The sequence below is a fragment of the Manis pentadactyla genome, chromosome 12 (genome assembly GCF_030020395.1).
Source record: "Manis pentadactyla isolate mManPen7 chromosome 12, mManPen7.hap1, whole genome shotgun sequence".
NCBI classification, from domain to species: domain Eukaryota; kingdom Metazoa; phylum Chordata; class Mammalia; order Pholidota; family Manidae; genus Manis; species Manis pentadactyla.
Genome location: NC_080030.1, coordinates 8681874 through 8702201, shown reverse-complemented (window position 1 = coordinate 8702201; position 20328 = coordinate 8681874). Strand labels below are relative to the sequence as shown.

Genomic DNA, 20328 nt, shown 5'->3' with positions numbered 1-20328 from the left:
CCAGGGATTCTGCTTAAAATCTTACAATGCGCAGGATAGTCCCCCATCACTAAGCATTATCTAGCCCTTATGTCGGCAGTGCAGAGGTTGTGAAACTGTCTTAGCTTCACAGCATTAGCTGCAGAGGCCTAGGTTCAAATTCTGCTCTGCCACTGGCAGGCTATGTGATTCCACTGGGCAAGTGAGTTCACACCCTGTGCCTCAGTTTACCTATCTGTAAAGTACATATTATAACAGTATCCATATCTGAGGGTGTTGTGAGGTATGAGCTGATACGTGTACAGTGCTTGGAACCACACCTGACATAAAGACTTGTTACAGTAACATGTCACAACTGTGCCCTCAGCCTGTGGCCAGCAAGTTGCATGTCATTAACATTTTAGTTTATTGACAGGTTGCTGACATGTTATCCAAGTGTCAATAACAGGGCCTTGACATATGTGGCCATGGGGCTGGGGCTTCTTCCCTGGCAGTGTTCACGGGAGCCTGTCCAGGGTGAGATCTGGCCAGGTGGCGCCATTTGCAGTTGCCCCTTCCAGGCCAGCCTGGCTGGGACAGGGATGTATGGGGCATTCCACAGCCTGGAACTGGCTGGGGCAATCCACAGGTGGGTGGGGAGGATAAGAGCCAAGATCTCTGCTCCTCCAGGTCCTTAAGAGGGGCTGGCAGGGACAGAAGTGGGGTGCCAGATTCTCAGGAGACATACTATTTCCTGTGTCGGTCCCTGTGTCCATTTTACAGATGTGGCAACAGAGGCTCAGAGGGGGATGGGACTTGCCTTCAGTTAAAATCTGTTGGCGTTCTGGAGTTAAAGCCAGGGTGACGCTAAACTACCACGGGTGGCAGTCCTGCTTCAAGACTGGAGAGAATCGAAGAGAGATGACCTCAGAGATAGGGACAGATGACCTCAGAGGCAGAGACTAGGAGACCTATCTAGAGGCCTAGGGAACAGTGCGGGGTCGGGGTGAGTGGGGCAAAGTTGGTTTCTGTCTGGCCAAGAGCACCCCCCACCAAAGAATAACGCAGGCTGCCCCCCTAGGTGGAAACAATGACACAATCAGCTCCCAATACCAAGGCCCTGACATCACGAGTAGGGGGTGGCCAAGGGGGGGTGCCCCGCCCCTTGGCAGGCCCCTACAGCCAATGGGACGGCCTTGGAAGAGGCCCGGGCCGCCTCCAGAGCTTCAAAAACGTGTGAGGAGGGCAGTGGGCGCAGACGGAGCCTCAGCTGTGACCCTGGTCCTCAGCACCACTGCCACCACTGCCCACCACCAGCCAGCATGTCCTCTGCTCACTTCAACCGAGGCCCCGCCTACGGGCTGTCCGCCGAAGTCAAGAACAAGGTAGGGCTGGAGGGTCTCCCCTGGCCTGGCCCACGTGCCCTACCAGGCCAGAGGCCCCACTCTTGGGGTTCCCTGGACACCCTCCTGCCTGTCCCATGTGACTTGGAAATTGAGGGGGATAAAAGACAAGTACGGGGTAGGGGCTGCCCTCCTCTTCCTCTTGAGCATCCCAGAGCCCTCAGATACTGCTGGGGGTGGGGAAACAGGGGGCATGCAGTTACCTGAGGGGTCACAGGTAAACTGAGGTGGTAGGGCCGTTGTGAGTACCCCAATTTGATCAGAGTCCCCTGTTAACCGTTTGTGTTCCTGAGGGGTTGGGGAAGGGCTGGATTTTCCCCAGCCTCACAAATTGTGGAGCACTTGAGAGCTGGGGTTCCAGGGAGGTGAGGCCCAGGAAGTGTGGGAGATCAGGAAGGGAAAGGGAGACAACTGTGACAGAGAGCGGGCATTAGGAACAGGGCAGGGGTCTCCTCATTTTGGAGCTGGGAAGACATGAAACATCACCTTCGTGTTATGGATGGGTAAACTGAGGCTCCAAGAGCAGAGGCACCTACCCAAGGAGGATGCAGAGCTAGGATCCTGGAGTCGCCCTCTCCCATCCACACCGGAGTGGGGTCAGCCTCTCCGGGGCATTGAACTTGAAGTCTCCGGCCCACCAGAAGGCTCCCGTGAGCGCTCCCAGCCCCATTTGACAGAGGAGGGCACTGAGGTTCAGGGTGGCTTTCCCCAGGGTCTCACAGTGAGGAAGCGGGAACTGGGATCGGAAGCCGGGTCGGGGGATCCAGGGGCTGGAGGAGGGGGCAAGTGGGGGGCGGGTGCTCGGCCAAGACAGATCCCAGCGCGGCCCCCCCCTCCTCCCAGCACCGGCCCGGAGCAGTGCGGAGCCGCCGCGCCATATAAGGCGGCCTCGGGGAGCCCGGCCCGCCAGGCCGCGCTATATAAGGGCCGGTTTGCTTTATAAAGCCGGGCTTGTGGGGAGGGGGCGGCCCGGCCGGGGCCAGGTGGACAGGGCGCTCTTTCCCACTCCCCCCTCCTCTGGGAGAAGGGGCAGCCCTGCTCCCCAGGGGCCGGGGGGCCTGTCTGGGCTGGGGTAGAGGGTTCTGGAGAAGAGGAGGGGGGCGAAGTGGGGATGGGGAAAGGGAGGGGGAAGGCGCACAGAGTCTGGGACAGAAGAGGGACGGATGGGGTGGGCCAGCCAGGGGCAAGATAAGACTGAGACAGGGATGAAGAGGCAGAGAGGGGAGCCAGACAGGCGGGCCCCACCCCCACCCGAGGCAGGGAACCTGGAGGCGCAGGCTGTGAAGGGCCCCCCACGGGTGGGCCATGAGCCCCACCCCCAGCCAGAGAAGTGATGGAGAGGGGAGGCCAGGGCCAGGGACGGACAGACAGAGCTGGGGGAGAGACAGAGGACACAGGCGATGGGGAGAGAGACAGGGCCTGGAATAAGACAAAGACAAGTTGCATCCCCAGCCAGAGCTGAGGTCTGGGAAATGAGGACGCGGAGAGAGACAGGCAGGTGGAGGTGGCAGACAGAGCAGTCCCCTGCACTGCAGCATCCAGGGCCGCCTCTTTGAGCCCTTCCTCCCCTTCCAGCAGTGGGGGGGGCGGGGGAGTGCGCTGAGCCAGTGGAAGCTAAGCCCCAAGTTTGGCCTGGTGGGGGGACCAGGAAGCCAAGCGCCACCCCCCAGCTTTGAGTATCCCCCTCTCCACCCCCTTTGTCCGCATTCTCTGGTGCCAAACCTCAGAATGCCCGGAATGGCCCCCTGGGCAGGTGCCACCTCAGCCCTGGCCCTCAGCCCACCTCAGCGCCCCAGCCCCCAGTGGATGCCAGGGCAGAATTGCCTTAGTTGGGAAGGGGCAAGGAGGGAGATCAGGCCTAGGGGGCCAAGCCTGTTCCCAGCTGCATCCTTACTGCCTCCTCTGTGCCCCCCGCCCCCAGCTGGCTCAGAAGTATGACCACCAGCGGGAACAGGAGCTTCGGGAGTGGATCGAGGGGGTGACGGGACGCCGCATCGGCAACAACTTCATGGATGGCCTCAAAGATGGCATCATTCTTTGCGAGTAAGTGGGGCAGACTTTGCCTTGGGCTGCCCCCCACCCCGGGAACTCATCTCCACCCCCTCAAACAACCATGAGCCCAGAGCTGGGTTATTATATCTGAGACCTTGAAACAGTCCTCTGAGGGGGGCAAATAATCCCTGTGCCCATTTAACAGGAAAGAAAACAGGCTCAATCAGTAAAACACATTGCCTAGTGTCCCATGCTGTCCCAATGGAAAGGACTCCAGAATATAAAGTCTTACGCACCATACAAACAGGACTTCTGGCTCCCCAAGTCCCCAGAAAAAGAGGTCTCAGCTAAAAGGCCACACAGGCAAACAACAGCCTCTCTCTCCATCACTGGCTTGGTGACTTGAAGAATGTGCCACAGTAATTTAAGTAGGCTCTGATTTCTACTGTTCTCAGAACTTATATCACCGAGGGCGATGCTCCCAAGTCCGGATTCCAGATTCCAGCACAACCTTAATGCTGGATGGGGCATTGAGCTCAGCCTGGGTCCTGTCTGCATCTTTGAGTCTGACCCATGCAGAACAGAGTAACTGGGAAGATGTGCCCTTTGGAAGCTTCCCAAAGGCATAGCCTTACTAACCCTAGATGCTGGAAGGTGGAAGAGAGGGGTGTCTTATTCCATGTCCACTGGGAACAAGGAATGGGGGGACATCCTACTGTCCCAGCTCAGACAGATGCTTGTGCCCTGAAAGAGGGTGGAGCTACCCATGCACTCAGTTGATCGTGCACCAGGTATTTATGTTGCACCTCCTATGTGCCAGGTCTAGGCACTGGGGATAGTGAGCAAAGATTTAACTCAGAGTTTACATGGAGTTTTAATCTTACTGGGGAAGACTGATCAAATAGTTGATGAACTAATTACATTCTTGGCTGTGGTGGGAAGTGCCATGGGAAAGAGTCAGGCAGGAAGGATGGGGGTCCAGGTGGGGTAAAGGGTTGCTGCTTTACACAGAATGGTCTGGGATGTCTTTCTGAAGTGGTAACATTTAAGCAGAATCTTGGGTGAAGTAAGGGAGAGAGCTGGGAGGGCATTGGAAGGAAGAGGGGGCTAGGCAGGGGGGCAGTGCAAAGGCCCAGAGCCTGCCTGGTGGGGTCAAGGAGCAGTAAAGAGGCCAGTGCGGCCAGCACTGAGTGATAAGGGGAAGTGGAGGGAATTTGTTGGCGGCCAGATGATGTAGGGACTTCTAGTCATGCTAAAGGCTTAAGATTTTATTTTGAAGGCAATGGGAATCTCTACAGTTTTTAACTGGAGAGTAACTGGAATTGTTTTGAAAAGGCCATTCTAGCTGCAAGATGAAGATGGGTCCAGAGGGCAGCTGGGAGTCTATGCGGGGGCTCCTGCAAGAGCCCAAGAGAGAGACACTGGGGGCTTGGAGCAGGGTGGAGGTGGTGAGGAGCTGTGCGCTTCCTGCAAGTTTTCAGATGGTAGAGCCAGACGACTTGCTGAGGGTTCGGCTGCGGCACTGGGAGAAGGGAGAGGGGAGTCAAGGGCAAGTCTGAGGTTTTGCTTGAGCATCTGGGTGGGTTCACTGAGCTGGGGAGGTGGAGGGTGTCCTGTGGGGAGAGGTGGGTGTCAGGAGTCCTGGGTGGGCTGTGTTTGAGATGCCCATGTAGGGAGCTGGATTGGAGACTGAGAGGCGAAGGCTGCAGGGAAACACTGGAGAGTCCTTGGCATGTCGATGGCATTTAAAGTCAGGAGACTGGACAAAATCAAGGCAGTGAGTGGGGCCAGGGAGGAGGCTGGAGGTCTGGGCTGTGTGCCCTCTGTGGTCTAGATGTGTGAAGGAGAAAAGGAGGCTGCAATGTGGTGGCCAGGGAGGTGGGGCCGGGGTCGGGGGGCACACTGGGAGACTCCTGCACAGCTTAGATAATGAGGCTTTCTGGCTGGAGCTCAAGGCTGGCTCCTGCATTTGGGGTCCCATCTGGGTCCTGCCTGTGCTGGGCATGGATGGGGGGGCTGCAGCTGAGAGGTGGCTGCAGCGGGAAACAGCAGAAGGGCTGTCGTCTGCTGACTGTCGTCCTGGCCCCTTGCCCCAGGGAGTTGGGCATGGGTGGGGCAAGCAGGTCACTGCTCTCTCTCTCCTACTCCTTACAGGTTCATCAATAAGCTCCAGCCAGGCTCCGTGAAGAAGGTCAATGAATCGACCCAAAATTGGCACCAGGTGAGCCAACTCTTTTTTTTTAACTCTTTCAACCCCGGGCCCTCACCCCCTCAGCCCTCCACCGTATGCCCCCCCCCGCACCGACCACCATCTGCTCCCCTCCAGCTGGAAAACATCGGCAACTTCATCAAGGCCATCACCAAGTACGGGGTGAAGCCCCATGACATCTTTGAGGCCAACGACCTGTTCGAGAACACCAACCACACGCAAGTGCAGTCTACCCTCCTGGCTCTGGCCAGCATGGTGAGCGCGGGTGAGGGCGGGCCTGGGGCTGGCGCTGGCTGGGCTGGGCTGCTTGCACCCCTGAGCCCAGTGAGGCCAGGAAGGGGAGGGCAGGTGTTTGGAGGGGACAGTGCCGCCTGGAGGCTCCCTGGTCAGTCCTTGTCCCCCTCACCCTCCCCAGGCCAAGACGAAAGGGAACAAAGTGAATGTGGGCGTGAAGTACGCGGAGAAGCAGGAACGGAGATTTGAACCAGAGAAGCTAAGAGAAGGGCGGAACATCATTGGGCTGCAGGTACTGACCCTTCCTCTCTGGGTCTCGCTGTTGAGTGGGGCAGGGGAGGTCAAGGAGGCCAGGAAGGCACTCAGGTCCCTGCAGACTTTGGGAGGTGGAATATTTGGCCTCAACTAAACTATGAGCCAGGTAGCATGCCTTTTCCGTACACTCAACTCACTGCTGCAACTCTAGGGGGTGGGTTCTGTTATCATCAGACCCTTTATACAGATGAGGAAACTGAGGCCTGGAGAAGCTAGCTCGTTTACCAGGATTGCCCAGGTGATGAGTGGCAGGGCTGGGACTTGAACCCTGGAAGTCAGGCCCTGGTGCTCTGGGCCACTTACCGGCCCCATGACACACCTCTTCTGGGCCTCAGTTTCTAGTCTGTGGCCGGCGGGTGGAAACAGTGCCTTGTCAGAGGGCCGTGTAAGTGTCCACTGACGGTGCATCTAGTGGCCCACAATGAGGCTCTGCAACCTTTGCGGGATTCTCTTCTGGCTTCCTAGATGGGCACCAACAAATTTGCCAGCCAGCAGGGCATGACAGCCTACGGCACCAGGCGCCACCTCTATGACCCCAAGCTGGGCACGGACCAGCCCCTGGACCAGGCCACCATCAGCCTGCAGATGGGCACCAACAAGGGAGCCAGTCAGGTGCGTGGGGGACCGTGAGGCGGGCTGGTGGGGCTCGGGACTCCTCTGTCCCCCAGGCCTGACTGCACTGCCCTCCGCAGGCTGGCATGACCGCACCTGGGACCAAGCGGCAGATCTTTGAGCCAGCGCTGGGCATGGAGCACTGTGACACGCTCAATGTCAGCCTGCAGATGGGCAGTAACAAGGGGGCCTCCCAGCGGGGAATGACCGTGTACGGGCTGCCGCGCCAGGTCTATGACCCCAAGTACTGCCTGACGCCCGACTACCCGGAGCTGGGGGAGCCTGCCCACAACCACCACATACACAACTACTACAACTCTGCCTAGGGCCCTGGCCTCCCTGCTGTCCCCCCAGGGAGGCTGGCTGCTGCTCTCGGCAGGGCCCAGCCTGGCCCCGCCAGCCCCCTCTCCCTGCATGGCGCCCTCCAGCCCCCTGGCACCTGCCTCCAGGGTTAGTGTTTGTGGGGAGCAGACTCGGGGCCCTACGAGGGGGAAGGAGGCCCTCCTCCCTGGAGCACTGCAGGGTCCAACCTCGAGCTGGGTGCTCCCAACGGCCCCCAAAGGATGCACTGAGCAAAACTCCCCGGCTGTCCCCCCACTCCCTCACAGGTGGGTCCCCCAGGACAAAAAGCTCCCCCAAGCGAAGCCCCCAGAGCCCAGGCTCGGCCTGCCCCCACCCCATTCCCGCAGTGGGAGCAAACTGCATGCCCAGAGACCCAGCGGACACACGCGGTTTGGTTTGCAGCGACTGGCGTACATGGATGTGACAGTGGCGTTTGTAACGCAAGCACTTTTTCTATTTCACTGGAGCACAATAAACGGCTGTAAAATCATTTGATGCGGGGCTGCTGTGTCCTGGAGCCTGCATGGCTCTGGCAAATTACCTTGTGTAGATTCACCCCACGTCCTGCACGCACACCTGCCTCAGCACACACACTCACACGAGCCCTAAGGTGCACACAACAGGCTCACAGCCGCTTGGCTGGATCCAGAAGGGCTCACGCAATCTGCACACATGCATCACTTTGCATGGACAGTGTGTACACCCTCCAGCCTTGCGGGCACACACGGACACCCACCCACATGGAGTCCACGCCCCTACCCATGACACACAAAAACGCACACCCTCACACACGCGCGCAACATCCACAGACAGCACCCGTGTGTCTTCCCAGGGAGCCTGTAGGCTGTAGTGAGGAAGAGCCCCAGGGATAGAAGGGATGTAGGTCCTGGGGCTGTGGCTGCCTAGCTGGGTGACCTTGGCAAGTCACTTCCCCTCCTTCAGCCCCGATTTTGCATCAGGGAAATGGAACAGCAAGACTCGTGGGGTCATGAGGAAGCTTAAGTGAAATGACCTTCCAGAGAGGGGACGATATTTAGCACCAACCACTGAGAACGGGCAGGGGGAGCCCTTAGCCTGAGTGGACTGTGGAGAGGACAGGGTTGGGGGGGGTGCTGGGTATTTCAGGGGCCTAGGGCAATGGCCCTTTACCGACTGGCACAGAGCAGCCGAGTAGCCACCCTCGGGCTGCCCCATGCTCCTGCTCACTCTGCCCTCTTCTTAGGGTTGATCCCCAAGTCTGGCCTGCCAGCTCAGGACACCAGAAGTCTGCAGAATGGGGCCCCAACATCTGCACGTTTCAGAGGGGACCCTGTTCTCCCCGATGTGGGCCCCAGCCATCCTGCCTGGATGCGACCAACTGTCAGGGTTCCAAGGACAGGAGGTGGCTGTGTGGGGGTCACAGAACAGTCTTTGCCCCTTCTTTCCCCAGGGCAGGGGATGAGGCTGCAGTGTGGGGACCTGCAGAGAGAGACACCAAAGACCCACTCACACAGTCTCACACAGCCTCGGGGGCCTCATAAACCGGATTCCAGGCGCTCTTGGCCTGGCTACTGTGAGTCCTGCTCCCCCAGGGCCGGCGGAGAAGTTATACTGAGGAGGATCCGTGCCTGGCCCAGGGCTCTGCCTCCTCGGGAAAACAGCACCATATTAGCACTTGGCTTGTGAGGCTGGGGTGGGCGGGCCCTGGATGCCAGAGGAACGAGCCCCCTTTCTGCTGGACCCTGGAGGGCACCCAACGCAGGTTGCCGGTCCACCTATCTGCCCATGTCCACTGGCTCCTGCCTAGGCTAGGAGACCTTACCTGGGGCCTTGGATGGGGGGGAGGAGCACCAGGGAGGGGCATGTCAGGGTAAGGTGGGTCTCGGGGAGCACATGCCAGACCCACGGGCTGGGCCTGCTGGCCAGGGCTCCCAGCCAGTTCAGCATGTTCTTTGGCTGTTCACGTCCCTCACTGCCCTGGGTGGGTCCAGAATCCCGTAAACCCCGCCAGGCATTGTGCTAGGCACCTCCATCTTCAGCATGGTCTTGCAGAGGAGGGTTCTATCATCCTTTCCACAGTCCCAATGAGGAATTGAGGCCGGGTGGAGAAACGGGACCTGCTCTAGGCTGCCAGGGCCTCTATACCCATAACACCATCTGAGGGCACCACGCAGAGGGCACCTGAGCACCCTCAATTCTGACACTGCCTAGCTGGAGACAGCCTCAGATCCCACAGGGTAAGGGCTGGGTCTTGTAAGACAGCCCCTTTCCACCTCCACCACCAATACCAAGCCCAGATTGTCTGTCATCTGTTTCTGACTGACCAGCTATAGATCAGAGATTCCTAAGATCCCCTCTTCAAATCTGATTAAGTCACTAGAGCGGCTCACAGAGCTGAGTTTACTATAATAAGGTGTAACACAGGAACAGCCAGAGGGAAGACAGACAGCAAGGTATGGGGAAGAGGCCCCTAGCTGCCACGCCCTCTCGGAGGCACTCTCCCTGTGCCTGCGTGAGTTCACCAGCCCAGAAGCTCACCAGACCTTGTTGAGCCTTTACGGGGCTTGATCTGTAGCCCCCACTTCTGGGTGCAGCTGAGTCTCCACTCAGTCATCACCGGGTCTACCTGGCGACCAGCTCTATTCTAAGCCCAACGAGGGCCCCACCTTGTCACCTCGTTAGTATAAACTCAAGTGTGACTCTAAAAGGCTTCTTATGAAAAGACACAATCACTCAGGAAATGACGAGGGTTTGGGGACCTCTGCACCACTCACCAAGGACAAAACCGGTATTTCGCACACCACAGGCGTGCACACAGCTCCCCCACCCACCTCTGAGTCTCTTTTTACTCTTCTCTGGTGCTCCCTAACCCGCCCCAGTCCCCAGGGGGCCACCAGCTGTTCCCTCAGGCAGGACCTCTGACTCATGAAGACCCTGGGCTGGTGACCTCCATCTCAGGCCTGTTTTGTCCCCTGGAGGCCAGGGGCACCTGCCTCACAGGGTGGCTGTGGGGACCCAGTGTAGGGCTAGGGAGAAAGGCAGGCCAGCCCTGAGAAGCAGCTTGTGACCCAGGGCCCTTCGGTGTCACCTTCCTCAGGCCATCCCCCAGGGAGCCTTCCCTGACCACCCGGCCCCAACCCACCACCACATGCCACTCCAGGCTCTGTTTTGGCCATTTCCTTGTGACTGCAAATGTCCGGCCAGATGTCTGTGGGTTCATCTGTGTTCTTTGAGCCCAGCACTACCCCAGTTTAACCTTGAATCCTTGTCGTGTAAGCAAAAGAATGGACAGTCTGAAGGCCTATTCAAACCACACTTCGAATGGCCCACCAGGCAGGCACTTCTGGATGCCTCAGTCTCCCCATCTTGCTGGTGGAGCCCCTGGGGCTGACCCCAAACCCAGAAAATCACAGAGAGCCAGGATTTTTATAACAGCTGCTTTATTTAAGGGCTCGTGACTGATAATAGCTACCCCAAACCCAGGCCCTTCCTCCTCTACAGAAGCAACTAAAAGTGAACAGAGGGCACCCTGCTGGGGTCCAGCCAAGGGGTCTGGGGGCCTGTGGCTTCAAACCCCAGGCCACAGGGCCTGGAAGGGGGGTGGGCAGTCCAGTTCGAATGGGCAAGATGCTGGTGAGGTGGGTCCAGGAGGCAGCCCCTGCTGGGCTCCTGGCCCAGGATGTCAGGACCCTGGCACCTCCTGGAGGACCCAGGGCCCAGAGGAGACAGCGAGTCCAAGGCTTTCAGAGCCAAGTGAGACAGTTCGGGTCCCTGGGCCCAGCAAACCCCCCTCAACTCTACCCACGCCTACAAGCACACCCCCACGGCCACACCTGCAGCCATACATACTTACACTCACACCCAGTACACACACACAGAGGGCTGGGAAGGCCCAGGACCCACACCCTGGACCCTGGAATGTCTTTGGAGTGGTACCCAATAGGTGGGCCCAAGGCAGGTGGGGCTGCCAAGGGGGTGGGTCTTCTGTGTTGCTACTGATTGGCTGCCTCGCAGGCGTCTATCCAATCACTGTACACGTCCACCGGTTCTGACAGATCTGATCCGCTGGGGTCAAGGATGACTGGTGGCATCAGACCCCTTCCCTGTACACGTCTGCTGCTCATGCTGGTGTCAGCCAAACCCCTGCCCAGCACCCTGTCACCCCACATAAGTTATCAGGTGGCATCTGTTCCCCTGGGTGGCCCCAGCCCGGCCCCAGCACACACAGCAGGGCCAGAGAGTAGAGACTCCAGTCCCTTTGCCCTTGGCCAGGGGCCCCTGAGCCACCAGCCCTGGGCAGGGCAGCTCTGACGGCTCTGCCCTGCCCCCACCCCTGGAAAAAGCTCAGTTTCCCAAGGATACATGTGATGGGCGTCTGGAATTCCTCTAGGCACACGGTACAAGAGATGACTCCGGTGTTGCGGGCACGGTCCCTGGAATGGGAGGGGACGGTGGGTGAGTAAAGGGGCCAGTGTCTGTGGGTGACGCACCCTATAACTAGGAAGGCCCAGGGCAGAATGGAGGATAGTGGGAGCAGGGAGCACCCCTGGACTGCAGGAGGAGGGGGAGGCCCTGTGAGCCAGGACCCCTGGCCCCCACTCACATTTTAACGTCACAAGACTTTTCATGGTTGCAGAAGGGGCAGGTGAACTGGGTCTCTAGGGTGCCTGTCATTTTCTTCTTGGGGGGTGGCTTCCGTTTTGACTTTCTGCGCCCCATGTCTGTAGGAGGGTGAACCTGGCGGGGAGGAGAGAGGTCAGTGACTCTGGGGACCCAGCCCTCCAACTCGATGCCCCAGGAAGCAGGCCTGGCTGGCCCGTAGAGGAGGCGGGACTCACTTGGCCTCTGAGGGACAAGTCTCCCAGTTTCCGGGCAGGTGGACAATCCTGGTGCACACAGGGTGGAGGGGATGGCAGCGGGCCCTGGCATCACATGGCCTGGGTTCTACCCTGGCCCTTCACTTCCTGTGTGATGTGCCCCAGGCAGGTTACTTAAGCTGTCTGTGCCTCAGTTTCCCATCAGTAAACAGATGAGGTTGCTGCTTTCTCGGAGGAGGTCCTAAAGCACTGATACAACAGTAAGTGCTTAGCATGTGGTCTGGACCGCTCATCACTGGCACCTACACGGGAAGCCACTGTTCTGGTGAGAATGACACAAGAGATTCTGAGCAGACCTGTTGTGCAAGTCTGGGTGGAACCTAAGTGTTCAGAAGATGGTGATTTTAGGAGCAGCTGCTCCTTTTGACAAGGGGACAAGCAACTGCCACCTGGGAGTAATGACACTCAAGGGATTTGATACTCAAGAGCCTACCCTGGGCTGCCTCTCCACAGGTGACAGGCTGCTGGGCAGAGAAGAGGGCCCAAGCATTTAGAGCAGAGAAATGTCACGCGCAAAGGCGGAGAGGCAGGTGTCCCAGGGCCTTGGCCAGAGCACACAGGCAGGGGAGCAGAGCAGGACAGGTGGGAAGGGTTTGGCTGGACGCTTGGATGGATCCTGGGGGCCGTGGGGAGTGAAAGTAGTTCTTTGTGTTTCTAAGGGATGGAAGAGTCTGGGGTCAAAAGTCTGGGTGAAGATGAAGTCAGAACCGAAGAGGTCAGTGGGGATGGCAGGTGGTGAGAGACGGGGAGGCAAGTCCGTGGACTGGGCGAGTGTGATGAGAGACGGGAGTCCGGGGTGACTCTTAAGGTTGTGGCTGAGGACTGAGTGGGTGGTGGGTAGGGGGCGCAGGTGGCACCAGCTCTGATGTCTAATGCACAGGAAGAACAAAATGTTGGGAGAAATGATGGGGTCAGGTGCCAAAGGGACATCGAGGGCTCAGAGGCAGGGACTACCACTGAGCCAGGCACTGTGCTCAGGGATCTGTGATGGCTGCAAAGCAGTTTTCTCCTACTGCCACACACACACACGCACACACACACACACACACACACACACAGTCCCCATGGCTGGTTCTAGCATAATTTTTCCGGCTAGAATAAAGACCAGAGTCTGATTCATATTTAGTGATTACTCCCATTCTTAACTGAGGGTGCTTCCAATTCACTGAGTAAACAGAAGTAGTCAGCTTAGAACATCCACGAACCCCCAGGCCCTCCATCCCACCTTCCCACCTTTGCCATGGCAGAACCGCAGTGCTTCCCACAAAAACAACGCGTTACCTTGTACCCCAGCTCCCGACATTGCATTGTCTCTCTCTACTGGATCATTAACACACAGTTATTGCCTCTCCCATCCTGAAGAACAACCACCTCTTCTAGAAGACCTGTGTGCACTTGCTGTCCTCATCTCCTCCCACTCCCTCTGCACCCCGCTCCCCATCTCATGCTGCCCACCCCAAGGGGAAGTTCCAACTCCTCAGGGCGCCGGACACACTGCTCTCTCCTCCCACGCTTCCCACGGGACTCTCAGGATGCTGAACTCTGCTCACTGGTTGCTCATTTCAGTTTCTGTTGCTGCTGCCGCCCCGGTCCCCCCAAATCCAGACTTCTCTTATGATCTATGAGCCTACAAGCTCGATCTTTGGGCTCCTGTGCTCTCTGTCTATATTCACTGATGCCTTCCGACGCACCATCCTCGATTTCTCCTCTCAACTGCACACTCACCAGTCTAACTGCCTCGACCACACTTCCACCTGATGCTAACAAATGCTTAAAGATAATCTGTCCAAAACCACAGAGCTGCTGACACCTCAGCTGGTTCTCCCACAGTCTTCCCTATCACAGCATACAGCAAAGCCATCTTGCCAAAAACCGTGGACTCCTCCTCTATTTCCTTCTCTTTCACACCCCTTATCCGATTCTGATCCTCCTGCTGTACCTCTATGACACATATCCGGGATCGACCTCTTTTCACCACCTCTGTGGTCAGAATCCCAAATCTGGACCAGGTTGTCACAACAGCCTCTTCATTTGCCTCTCCAGCCCCGCCCACCACCCTCCAAATGTAAATTCCAAGAGGGCAGGGGTTTCCGGTTTTTCTTTGTAATTCCAGAGCCACGAACTGATCTTGGCACAGAGATAGTGCTCAACAGATATTTCTGAATGAATGAGTGAACCAATGCCAGGACCTCTTCTAAGCACAGCAATGCTGCAATCAAGGCAGGCAACGTATCTGCTCCTGAGGAATTTATATTCTAGTGGTGAAAGACAGACATTTAAATTAACTAATAAGCAAAATAATTTCAATGATTGCTAAGTGCTCTGAAGTTAATGAAACAGGGCTCAGTGAATATTTCCAGAAAGGGGCAACTTTATCTAAAAGCAGAGTGGAAAGCCCTCAAGGTAAGAGTCATTTAAGCTTAGGCCTGAATGATGAGAGGGCAGTCCAGGCACAGGAAAAGCCACCACAAAGGTCCCAGGGCAGAAGCTTTTTCCAGAAAGATCAGTAAGACTGAGGATCAGTGAGGGATGGGGAAAAAGAGTATGAGATGCAACAGAAGAGGGCAGCAGAACCCACGCCCCACAAGACCACGCAGGCTTTAGTAAGGTATAGCCTGTTCTAGACCATGCTCTCATCTGCTGGAACAGTTTTGGTTTTTTTTCTCCTAAAGCCGGTCCCTGGGTACCACTCGCAAAGAACCATCAGGAGGTGCTCAAAAAATGCAGATTTCTGAACTTCCCCCCAGATCTTCCCCACTAGGATGTCAGTTTTGCTGGCGTGGGGAGGCGAGATTTGCCCGCCGCCGAATCCCCAGTACGCATAGCGCCTGGTAATGCATTAAGCAGCCATAACTATTTGCTGAATGAATAAACATGTCGTCTGAATGAGAAGCTACTGGGATGGGCCCCAGGATTCTCATTCTACCAGACGACTATAGCTCCTCCAATTCCACCCCAGAAAAGAGGTCTGGACTGCACATGAAGCTGCAGGGATCTCTCCCTGTCTTTTCTCAGCGATCCAAGTCCAAGCGCTCCAACGAGGGGTGGAAGAGAGATCGGCCTCCCACCCTGCAGCGACTCAAGAGGCGGCGGATGGGCGGGTCCTCCAAGCTTACCCAGATTTCGGCGTCGCCTCTCGCCCGCCGCGCATAGAAGCCAGGCCTCGGAGCAGCCGCGCTCAGCGGGCTGGGGCCCGGGGGAATCAAGCTCCCCGACGGGCCGTCCTCCAAGCCTGGGGCCCTCGGCATCTCCTCCAGGACCCCGTGAGCACCCCCCAGTTGACGAGCGCCCAGTCCCTCACCGCCCCGCCCTGCCCGATCGCCCACCCACGCGAACAATCACCTGCGTCCGCTTCCCCGCGTTGCAATCACCTTATTCACCAGGGAGACAGTGACTTCCGGCTCTCCCCGGAAGCAGAAATCCTTCTCCTCCTCACACGTCCCGCCCACTCACGGACCCCGCCTCCTCCAGCATCTTCTGTGTGCGCACGCGTACGCGCGCTCCGGGACTGGAGGCGGGGTCGCGGTGCGCCCTACGGAAGGGCGTGAACGCGCAGGGCTGTTGAAATGTATGGGGCCACCGCCTCTGGTGAGTATCACGAGATGGTCGTTCCGGCGTCTCAGGAGCGGTCGGCCGGGCCATACTATCGCTGGAAAGGCAGCCTCGCTCTTTGCCGCAGCGTCTTCACTGGTCTTCTCCCCCAGTTCAAGCCCCAGCCTCTCCTGTGACTCTCCTAAGTCAAACATTCCAGTGCTAAGAAATTGCAAGTACCCGTATAGCTGATTCCGGATGAGGAGGCAGCAGTGTAAGCCGCTGTTCTCAGACTTTTCCAAGAACCTTGCAGGTCGTCTTAAAATTCAGGTTCCGATTCACTAAGTCAGGTTGGGGGTCTGAAAGTCTTCATGTCTAACTAGCTCCCCGATGATGTCCATGCTGCTGGTCTGCGGACCACACTGGTCATGTCGAGGTTACAATAGAAGAGGCTGGATAGGTAGGCAGGTCCAGATCACGGGGGTCTGGTGGGCCGTGTGAAGGACATACAGTGGATTTTGAGGCTAGAAGGGATGTTGGATTTGAGTTTTACAAAGCCGACTCTAGCAGTTGGGTGGGGAAGGATGGTAGAGGGAAGATGAGAAACCCGTCTGAAAACCATAGCAATAGTTAGATGATAGATAGTGGTGGCCTGGACTAGAGTGTGTTGACAGAAGTTTATGTATCTAAAAGTCTAGATATGAAGCTGAGCCCTGGTTTGGAGCTGGGGGAGGGGGAATAAGGTTCCACAGTTTAGTGAAGAGGCTGGATGTAAACATAAAGGGTCAATTCCTACACTCTTCAGTGCAGCAGAGGACAGTGTGTGGATCTTTGAGCATGTGATGGTGGAGGCGTTTGCCAAACTAGTCTGAGAGGTTAGGGAATCTTCACTGGGAGGCTGACAGTCAAGTTGCAGTCTGAAGCTTTAGTAGGAGGTACACAGACAGAAGTGGTACCTGTAGAATTTATGATGGAGTGGAGAGAAAGTCAAGGGTGATTCCTACTGGATGGATCCCCATCCGGGGGTGCTGCCTCTTCCTCAGATGGGGAAGGCTCAGGGGAGATGATTTTGGGAAGTCAAGGGTTGTGTGTTGGCCACGGTAAGTTAGAGACAAGCAAGGGGAGGTATGGAACAGGCCATTGGAAGTGGAATCTGGAGCTCAGGAGAAAAATCAGGATGCCATTTTGAGAGTCATTTGCATATGGAGGTTTCTTGAAGCTTTGGGGCCAGAGAAGGTCACCTGATTTCAGAAATGAGGGACAAAGCGGACCAGGAACCAGCAAGAGGCAGGTCAAACCAGTGATATGGGAAAAGGAAAAGGTGGGTGTCCTCTCCTGGAAGCCTCAAGAAGAAGGCATTCTGAGATGGTGCGAGTTTGAAAAAGATGTGGGAAGAGTCAACAGACTGTTGACTTTGGCAAGTGTTTGACCACTGGTGACTTTGGTAAGAGCTGTTTCATTAGAGTTCAGGAAAATGTAGTAAGATTATTTCAAATAGGCCTATCTTTAAGATGTCCGATAGGGGGCAGGGTTACTCTTGGTATGGCCTCTTGTGGCCCCTTCGGTGCTGGTACAAATTTGTACACCTTACCTTGCAACCTGGCTATTTCCATTTAATGCTCAATACACGTACAGGGCACTTTTGTTTTGAGTAGCTACAGAATTCACAGGGAAACTCTGTCATAGTACATGTGAACAATCCTGTATTTACTTGTGATTTCTAGGTTTCCTCCTCTTTATTTTTCTCCTTCCCGCTTTGTTGAGATAAAATTGACAGACCATAAATTTCACAGAAGCTGTGAAATCTCCCATCATGGCATAATGGGTACACCCATGAAACTATCAGCACAATCAAGATAGTGAGTTTCCTCAGAGAATTTCCTCATGTCTGTTTGTAGGCAATGCTTTGCCCTGCCCTCAGCCCCTGGCAACAACTGATCTGATTTTAGTTCCAGTAGCTCTGTATGTTTCAGAGAGTCATGTACACAGAATCAGCAAAATGTATAGTCTTTGCTACTGGCTTCTTTTACTCAGCTTCCTACACTGGCAACTCATCCATATTGTTCCTGTTTGTCACTGAGCTGTGTTCCATTATATGGAAGGACCACATTTTGTGTTGCCTTCCATTTATTGGTGGGCATTTGGGTTGTTTCCTGTTTGGGGTGGCTTGCAATATGGCTACTAGGAACCATCGCATTCAGATCTTTATGAGGATGTTCGTTTTCATCCTCTACTGTGTTTTATTTCGCCACCAAAATTTGGGATCCCTGTGGAACTCATTTTTGTGTGTGGTCTGAAGTAGGGTTCAGGCTTTGTCTTCTGGGCACTTCAACACGGGAAGTAACACCTTTCCGTGAAGCTGCAGTGCCCCCTTCAGCCTCCATCATGGTCTCCTGTGTTCTTGAATTCGTTTCTGGATTCCCACTGGATGTGCTCCCCAAGCCACTGGCGTACTGTTTGCAGGACAATGCCTTTTGCTGAGTCATAAGGCAGGTGTCTCACCTTCTTATTCATGATTCTTGGCCTTGGAAGCTGTTGAGGTGGGTGTGGGCTGACTCTCAGTGACACCCTGCTGGCTGCAGAAGAATGCTGGCGCCTGTCCCCGTGCCCACCCGCATGAGGGTGGAGTGGGAGACGGTAACATCCCTGTGGTTGAAGCCGACGCAGTTGCGGAGGGAGGGTGAGAGGAGGCTACTATTAGCCTTGAGGAACCCTGCCATCTATTCCTGGAAGCTTGAAGGCATCTCTCTAACAATGGCTGGGTGCTAGTTGGCACTGTCCCAACTAGTTGGACGGAAGCCCTCTGACGGCGTGTGTCCACCTTGCCTTATTCCTTTCCATGCTTTTTGGGACCCCGGGTGCCTGGCGCAGGGCTTGGGACTTAGTAGCACTTGGGTGGTGTGGAAGAGAGGGCTTGGGGACAGTCCCCCTCCCTGCCACTCACTCCCCATGTCAGCTTAGATGTGTCACTTCTCCTTTCCACGCTCTGGACCCTGCAAGCAGGGATATTGGGCTGGCCTCTGATTCAGTCCTCTGTCTGCCTGGAGCCTCTGAGTCAGTGGGAAGAGGCAGGGTAGCTGCCAGCTGCCTTGTCTGTCACGGTGAAGGTTGAGGGTCTGCACTTCCTGAGCATGACCTTGGGCACAACACTTGGTCTGCCAACTTTCTGTGATGTCCCCTGAGAAGCGCGCCTGATTCTGGCCCTTGCCTCATCGGGTCAGGATTAGAAGCAATGGTGGTTTTCGGCGTAGAGCTTGGCTGTTAGCAGTGCCAGCCAGGTAGATGCCAGCTGGAAGGAACTCTGGGCGGGCCTTTTTGGTAAGCTAGCTCTGCTTGATTTTAACAGTAGCCCATGCGCCTTGTAACAAACAGTATCAGTCCTGCAAAGTGGCAAATGGCAGACGCCGTTTCTACCAGCTTCCTCTCCATAAGGGAGCTCAGTCACGTGATGTCCAGGTTGCTGCTTCATTGCACTCCCTGAGTGGCAGCTGGAGCCGAGCAGTTGGGTCCCTGCTCCGTAGCAGCTGAAGTGGCAGATGAGGGGGGGCCCAGGGAACAGTTGTGGCTTCTTGCCTTGCACCGGATGGCTCAGGCTGTCCCTGGGCCGGGTTACTCAGCTCTTCCTCAGAGGGGCCCCGGGCTTCTCTGCAGCTTTCAGCTTCCAGCATAAGAAACAGGCCCGGAAATAATTCTGCTGCTGGAATTATTCCTCCACACATGGGTGCAGAGGCGTCCACTGCGATTGTGTTGATAAAAGGGACAGATTGGGAAGGATTTCACCAGGCCCCAGCAAAGAGCCAGTGACATAAGGGGGCAGCTCCGTGGCTGTCAAAGAGAAGGGCGGTCCTGCTTTTGGGAATATGTGCTGTTTATCCTACAGACGTAACTGTATCTGTACAGATAAGTAGGAAGTGAATGTTTAGGGTCATGTATTGCTGCATGGTTTGAGGTTAGCAAAATTACTGGAAGCAATCCAGGCAACCCTCATTAGATGGCTGGTTAGATAGACAGTGGGTCAGGCACACATTGGGGCCTCTGCAGCTGCAGAGAGAGCCAGAAGTTCCCTGGGAGCCGATGCGCAGATCCCCTGGCCTAACAGCCAGAAACAGCAAAGTGCATAGATAGCCTTTGGGGGTGTGGGAAATGCTTACATCTTGATTGTGGTGGTGGGTTTATTGGTTGTACCTTTGCCAAAATGTACTGAACCGCATGCTTCAGATGCATCAGTTACACCCCGTAAAGTCGGTTAGGATTGAGGGGGGGAAGCAACGAACAAATCAGTGGGAAAGGAGAAGAAAAAATCATTCACAATTGCTTTCATTTGCATAGAGACCTCCTGAAGGAACCACAAAGCATGTATAAAAAAGGGACTTCCTTTTAGGAAAAGTGGGTGGAAGGACAGGGAGGGAGAGAGCTATTTCCTCTTTCTGTAAACTAGGTTTTTGAGCCAAATGACTGTATCACCAACTCCACATTGAAAGGGACAAACATGAATGTTCAGTTTTGAACAGTCGCGTTGTGGTTGAGCAGCAAGAACATGTGCAGAGCTGTGTATCATGTCTCTCTGTGTAAAAAGGGGGCGATATTTTGATTATAGTGGCATTAGCTGTGGCTGGAAAGACGATGGTGGCTGCCTCTAGGGCGGTGGGCAGGGGGGATCGAGGCTTGCCCCGTGTTGTACCCTCCTTTCTGTTTGGTCTTTGTTGAGATCGCACCCACTTGTGAGCCTACTTGGTTATGGATGAGGTTGAGAGCAGCAAGTGGGGGAGACCCGACTCTGGATGAGGTTGAGAGCAGCAAGTGGGGGAGCCCCGACTCTGAAACCTGGGGGAGGTAACTCACCAGTGTGGTGAGGAAGGGGTGTTCATGGCACACA

The 20328-nt window shown here is 55.9% G+C and overlaps 2 protein-coding genes across 4 annotated transcripts; one reads left to right on the top strand and one right to left on the bottom strand.

The window, feature by feature from the left end:
* Nucleotides 1-1191: 1191 nt before the first annotated feature.
* CNN1 (calponin 1) lies at nucleotides 1192-7555 on the top strand. Its single transcript, XM_036883739.2, has 7 exons — nucleotides 1192-1343; nucleotides 3283-3404; nucleotides 5508-5574; nucleotides 5680-5817; nucleotides 5978-6088; nucleotides 6577-6723; nucleotides 6804-7555. The coding sequence occupies exons 1-7, from the start codon at nucleotides 1281-1283 to the stop codon at nucleotides 7047-7049; spliced, it is 894 nt and encodes a 297-aa protein (XP_036739634.1). The 5' UTR covers nucleotides 1192-1280; the 3' UTR covers nucleotides 7050-7555.
* Nucleotides 7556-10467: 2912 nt separating this feature from the next.
* Nucleotides 10468-15400, bottom strand: ELOF1 (elongation factor 1). Of its 3 annotated transcripts, none has more exons than XM_036883625.2 (4): nucleotides 15264-15400; nucleotides 11648-11781; nucleotides 11407-11477; nucleotides 10468-11101 (listed from the first exon to the last, which is right to left on the bottom strand). In XM_036883625.2, exons 2-4 carry the CDS (start codon nucleotides 11761-11763, stop codon nucleotides 11037-11039), a joined length of 252 nt encoding a protein of 83 aa, XP_036739520.1. In that variant the 5' UTR covers nucleotides 11764-11781; nucleotides 15264-15400; the 3' UTR covers nucleotides 10468-11036. The 3 variants fall into 3 exon arrangements, with proteins under 3 accessions (XP_036739520.1, XP_036739519.2, XP_036739517.2); XM_036883624.2 differs by lacking the exon at nucleotides 15264-15400 and adding an exon at nucleotides 15038-15227 and having other exon boundaries at nucleotides 10468-11106; XM_036883622.2 differs by lacking the exon at nucleotides 15264-15400 and adding an exon at nucleotides 15038-15200.
* Nucleotides 15401-20328: the final 4928 nt, after the last annotated feature.

Coding starts and splice junctions, on each gene's coding strand:
- CNN1 (XM_036883739.2), top strand. CDS start 1,281: ATGTCCTCTGCTCACTTCAACCGAGGCCCCGCCTACGGGCTGTCCGCC. Junction 1,344..3,282: donor CCGCCGAAGTCAAGAACAAG/GTAGGGCTGGAG, acceptor CCCCGCCCCCAG/CTGGCTCAGAAGTATGACCA. Junction 5,575..5,679: donor CGACCCAAAATTGGCACCAG/GTGAGCCAACTC, acceptor GCTCCCCTCCAG/CTGGAAAACATCGGCAACTT.
- ELOF1 (XM_036883622.2), bottom strand. CDS start 15,169: ATGCCGAGGGCCCCAGGCTTGGAGGACGGCCCGTCGGGGAGCTTGATT. Junction 11,478..11,647: donor AAGTCTTGTGACGTTAAAAT/GTGAGTGGGGGC, acceptor CTCCCATTCCAG/GGACCGTGCCCGCAACACCG. Junction 11,102..11,406: donor ATTCCAGACGCCCATCACAT/GTATCCTTGGGA, acceptor CCAGCGGATCAG/ATCTGTCAGAACCGGTGGAC.